Raw genomic sequence first — 5,796 nt, forward strand, 5'->3', positions numbered from 1 at the left:
ATCTCAGAACCCTCAAGAAATGGAGGCGCTGCTGGGCTTTCTTTACTAGGGCTGATGTGTTTGTGGACCAGGATAGGTCCTCAGATATGTGGGTGCCGAGGAACTTAGAGGACACCTTCTCCACATTGTTCAGGTGTTTGTTCTATGTTTGCAGAAATATCAAAGAGACCACCTATAACAACATTTTGGAAGGAAAGCACCATGTCGGCCTTTAAGCCTAGATCTTTGCAGACTCTGGTTCTAACCAGATTTAAAGGAATTTGTTAGAATATGATGATATGGATGTTTGGGTTTTCATACTGAACAAATCAGGAGTGTTTGTAGAAACATTTGATTATTGTTCAATTCTGGTTGTTGAATTAGAGGAAAAGGAAATGGGTTGTTTTTTTTTCATAAGTACCAGCAGTCCATTTGGAATGAGCCCCAGTAATGTTATTCAGATTCAATTTAGACACTTTTTGGTGGGTTTTTGTAATTTATCATTATCCTTTGCTGCTTGGATCATTTCATGTACACATTCGCCAAATAAGGCTTGTGTACTCCAAGACTATTAAATTCCTCCACAGGAAGAGGAAATATTTCTCCCTGCTGAGAATTGTCACAATAAAAGCATAGAACAGTCTTTAGTAATCTTGTTCAGACACACAGGAAACTAAAGTGTAATTCAAACATTTTATTAAAACAGCTTAAAACCAGCAGCAGTTTCAGATCTGCTCCACCTATCAGATGGGTGTGGTTGTATGTGACATCACTTGGGGGTAGTCCTTTGGATTGCAGGACTTAGAGCTTTTAGAGTAGCTGCAGGTCTCTGGAGTGCCTTAATGACCTGCAGACCCAGAGTCCTCATTGGATGCAGGGATGCAGTCCTAGCACGCCTGCTAGGACTGGGACCAGGACCAAGGTCTGCTGGGTCAGATACAGTGTGGGGGTCTCCTCTGTTCCGATGAAACAGGGACTCCCGTCGCCGTGTGCAGGGGCTCACAGCCAACACATTGCGGAAACCATAGGGCGTGGTCACCTTCGGCACGTGACACAGCGACATAGCTGCACGCGTGGTCAGGTCCATGTCTACGTCCGCAGATACTGCAGCGGCAGTGTGAGGGTGAATGACTGGTAGGGGTGTGTGGAATCTGGGAGAGGATGCAGGGCTAGGTGGGTTCTCAGGGGGGCGCTCACTATCACCACCATGATGAGAAAGTAGTCTGGTCCGCTCCGGGGACACCGGATAAGGCCGCGGCGTGCAGGGTAGGAGAAAGAAACTCGGGATCTTCTCCGGGGTTAGAACCAGAGTCTGCAAAGATCTAGGCTTAAAGGCCGACATGGTGCTTTCCTTCCAAAATGTTGTTATAGGTGGTCTCTTTGATATTTCTGCAAACATAGAACAAACACCTGAACATGATTGTGATTATCACATGTCCTTCCTGAGGCTGTGGGACAGGAAACATTAAACTGGATGCATGCATACATTAAAGTTTCAGCTCTAATGTGCAGCCATCACCTTAGAAACAAATGGCAGCCCTGAACATGCTTAGATAAAATCATTCACAGCAATTCAGGTATTCCATTTTACCACTCTGGGGCATTTCCACTATTGGTGCCATTTTACACAAAAGAAAAAAAAATTACACACACACACACACACACACACACACACACACACACACGTCAAGCAGAGGACATTATGCTACAGTAATTCTGTCCAAATTTTCCACGTGGGATGTGTGCCAAATATCATCAAAGCTTTTTGAATGTACACATTTGGAAAACATTTTTCCAAGAGCTAAACTGTATTTTTAGCAAGCGTCATTGTAAAAAGGAATGCTTTATTTTGAAGTACAATTTAATCTCTATTTTGCATAACAGTGGTGACATCACATATTAAATGACTGGCTTTTAACATTTCATGGTTTGGGAAAATAACCCTTTAATAATTTTCCTCCCTTCAAGCTCATCCCATCATCCATTCACACCATTTGAGAAAATTCTAATCCTGTGAGAGGTTTAAAAGTTTCAACCCTATTAAATAAAATCACTATCAATTTTAGAAAAATGCATACTCAGAGCTGCAAACATTAATTTCTTGCAGCAATTTTTAAGTGTTCATTCACATGGACGTCTTGCTGACCTTACATGTTTGGTGTACAAAATATTGATTTATGCATGCAGTGGAAAAAAGATTCACGCTTCATGCGATTCACATGAAGACCAGAAAATAATTTAACACGTTTATCAGCCATATGATCAATTTTATGATACAAAGCAGAAAAGTAGAGCCCAGCTTAACAGAGTTGATAACTGCTTTCACAATACTGTTATTTTCACCTGTGGTTTGGGTTTGTTTAAGCTGCCAGCGCAAAGCAAAGCTGGCTGTGTTAAACTTTGTAGTCACAACCTTCTGATGAACATGTTACTGGGAAAAATCTTAATTCTTGGTCAGAACCATTTCATCTACAGCAGTTGTGTCCAACTCGAGTCCTTGAGAGCTACTGTTCTGCAGCTTTTAGATGCATCCCTACTCTAACACAGCTGAATCAAATGGTTGGATTACCTCCTCAGCATGTCATCAAGTTTGGCAAAGGCCTGATGCCATTCATTTGATTCAGGTGTGTCAGAACAAGGATGTGTCTAAAAGCTGCAGGACAGTAGTTCTCGAGGACTCGAGTTGGACACCCCGATCTACAGCAATTCTGAAGCTGCAGGGACACGGGGGGGGGAGGGCAGAGGTCTTGGCAAGCATCTCTCAATCTTTGGAACCACTGAACTGGACCTGACTGGGTTCACTCACCAAGGACTAAGCACACAAAGTTCATGAAAGCAATTAAACTTTGATTACAAATCATGTGCATTTCCTAGAGTGACTGAGAAGGTTTTAGAGGCACTGAAGGACTAGAACTTAGTTTTGTGCGCCAAGTGTCTCAAACCGTTTATTTGTGTGATAAGTTGAGCACACGCTCAACTTATCAGGAACGGGAACTATTTAGAGGCTGTACTTCACAAAACGTGGGTGTGGAAGTCCTGCAGTCAAACATTTGAAAGCCTTGTAAACACTAAAGAGGTTTGAAGACTCTATATACACTTAATGTAGCTGAAGTCAAAGTTGTCACTTAGCAGAAACAGTCACATCAGAAGATCTCTGTATTACTCTGCCTGTTGCTGCTCACCTCATGGACAATATAACATTCAGGTGGGGGCAGCACGTCCTCACATCCACACCTTCAGGCTTCCAGAACAACCTGATAGTTTGTCTGCACACGCTCAACTTATCACACAGGGTTCACTCTCAGGTGTATTTGAGCAGCAGCCAATGACACCACACACCTGTTAAAGGTGTAGTCCACCTTAATTACAGTGGAATCATCTGATTTACGTGGCTCTCAGTTAATTTTTTTTCTACTTTGTTTTCTTTTGGATGTCTGCTGCTTTTAAAAAGACATTTTATTTTGTATCTTTTCTTTCTCACATTTTAGGAACCTTTACATGTTTATAATCTGTTTTCTCCTTCACTGATCTAAGAATTTGATTTTAGGAACAATCTTTTTCACTTTTTTTGTATCAATGAATCTGTTAATATATCACAGACCGTTATAACCCTGTGACTTTTTGTTGGATTAAGGAGCTTTTTCCAACATTGATCCCATGCTTATGTTTCATTATTTACGTTTCTTTCTGATAACACAGGATTTATGTTACATGGTAAACAACTGCTTAGTTATCACAAAGAGGCTGGGGCCATGCTGACTTAACCACACTACATTCATATTCTTCAGGTTTCCAGATGAAGACCACCTCCATATTCCTCCTGCTTCATTTCATGTTTTTAAAGACATCTGGACATTTTCACTGACTTTTTTTTTTATACAGGGTATATCAGAGATTTACATATATAGTGCTAAATGTGTCCCCTCCAGACACACAGCGTATGTCAATATGACAGTCAAACTCAGCCCATATGGTGAGCAGGTCTGCAGGTTTTTTGGCAAATAAGAAATCACTTTTTAGTGCAACACCAGGAACCATGTGAAACTCCATAATATGTTCTTTCAGGCTGTATGTGTTTTAATGGTTACCGTGAACAGTTGCAGAATTCAAGTACTTTAAAATCTGATGATTCTTTCTGATACACCCTGTATTTTTTCTTTATTTCAGAGGTCACATAACTTAAAAACTTTGAACACTGGAGAATTCATGAAATGTAATGATCAGCTGACCACACCAGGCTTCATATTTAACCTACTCAGGGCAGTTTGTGATATGATGTTTAATCCTCATAATGTCCTCTCGATTTCCATGTACCTGTGGTCCTCAGGGGAAAAAATGTCCCCATTTCATTTGAGTGTTTTTTAAAGTATAAAGTATAAATTGTCAATCAATTCAGTGTTACACTTTAGTTTTACTTAAGACCAACACATTAACACAAAATTTACCCTACATTTTACATTTTAGGGCCACCCGACCTTGTTTACATGAAGTATACTCTGTTTTTGAGCGAAAACAAAATGAGACAAAGTATTTAAATGTTTATATTATTATGACTATCTGAATAACCACAGAGTGTTGTATGTTGATTTTTAGTGAGAATGTTTTTTTTAATCATTTACAAATTTTAAATGGCAGCACATAATCACACCTGTGGTCCTCAGGGGTCAAAAATGTCCCCATCTGGTTTGATTGATACTTAATTAATATAAAGTGGATTTCCCCCCACTTTTAATTAAAACTTAATTCAAACACTTTGACACTATTTCTTTATTCCATTTCAAATTTATGTCTGATAAAACCTCATTTATACGAAATGTTTCAGGTGTTTTCAGGTAACAAAATAAATAAAATCATCAGTTATTGTGATTATCCTTTCACAACCAAAATTGGTTGCTTTAACAGATGATCACAGACGGGTATATGTCGAAGTTAATTTGGGAAGCTGTTTTTAAACTACTTCAAGTTTTTTACTGGCAGCAAATAATCACATCTGTTGTCCTTTGGGCTCAAAAATGACCTCAACTGGTTTGACTATTTATAAAGCAGTAAGTATAAAATATCATTCATCTCTGTGTTTCAAGGTCTTATTCAACTTTATTCTGACTAATTACATGATATTTTTCTGTTTTGGCATGGTAGGAACACAAGGGCATGGGTCTGAGTGAAGGCAAACTTTCATGAGAACAAAGGCGTGTCCATATTTGACACAAGTGCAGGAGGAAGCTCAGGTTTATTCCTCTGTACTGGTCCCATCATGGACAGCTCTTTTTCTGCAGTTGCAGGCCAAGGGCATATGAAGTAAACAAGGTGTTACTGGTGATTGTTTTCTTTTGGAAACCTTCTGCAATGTTAGGGACAACTCGCGTGCCCTGACTGCAGGCCAGACGGTTTGCCATCGTACACTCCATGTACAGCTGTACCTGGCATCACATACTGCCCATGTTTTTATCTTATTCAATCTCTGTGTGCTCTAGTCTGGAGTTCTTACCAAGGTGTCCTTGGGCAAGTTACTGAACCCCAACTTGGTCTCTGATGCATCCATTGGCATTTGAAAATTAAAAAGCATAATACAAGCAGAATACACTGTGTATAATGCTTTCAGTGCTCGAGTAGAAAAGCCACTGAAGGAGTATGGGACCTGGCATATGTGCTTGGACTGTGGTAGATTGTCTTTCTCTGTGGCACATGAGAGAGTCATGCATCGTCTGTCACTGGGAAGGATAGAAGACCAGATCAGTGTTTCCTCACATTACTGCAAATATTCCTGTCTCAGCTGTCTCCTCTTTCTTGCTTGATCTTCATCATAATTGAAATGGA

General features: G+C 40.0%; 1 protein-coding gene across 2 annotated transcripts; it reads right to left on the reverse strand.

Moving 5' to 3' along the window:
* Nucleotides 1-658: 658 nt before the first annotated feature.
* On the reverse strand, nucleotides 659-3,370 carry LOC102304613 (C2 calcium-dependent domain-containing protein 4A). 2 transcript variants are annotated; one of them, XM_005940991.3, is made up of 2 exons: nucleotides 3,162-3,370; nucleotides 659-1,389 (listed from the first exon to the last, which is right to left on the reverse strand). In XM_005940991.3, the coding sequence occupies exon 2, from the start codon at nucleotides 1,376-1,378 to the stop codon at nucleotides 749-751; it is 630 nt and encodes a 209-aa protein (XP_005941053.1). In that variant the 5' UTR covers nucleotides 1,379-1,389; nucleotides 3,162-3,370; the 3' UTR covers nucleotides 659-748. The 2 variants fall into 2 exon arrangements, with proteins under 2 accessions (XP_005941053.1, XP_005941054.1); XM_005940992.3 differs by having other exon boundaries at nucleotides 659-1,368; nucleotides 3,162-3,364.
* Between the last annotated feature and the right edge of the window lie 2,426 nt (nucleotides 3,371-5,796).

This window comes from Haplochromis burtoni, unplaced genomic scaffold (genome assembly GCF_018398535.1).
Source record: "Haplochromis burtoni strain Fernald_Lab_line unplaced genomic scaffold, NCSU_Asbu1 Contig_299, whole genome shotgun sequence".
Classification (NCBI taxonomy): domain Eukaryota; kingdom Metazoa; phylum Chordata; class Actinopteri; order Cichliformes; family Cichlidae; genus Haplochromis; species Haplochromis burtoni.

What these genes read in the sequence shown, in the direction of transcription:
- LOC102304613 (XM_005940991.3), bottom strand. Translation starts at nt 1,378, where the DNA reads ATGTTTGCAGAAATATCAAAGAGACCACCTATAACAACATTTTGGAAG.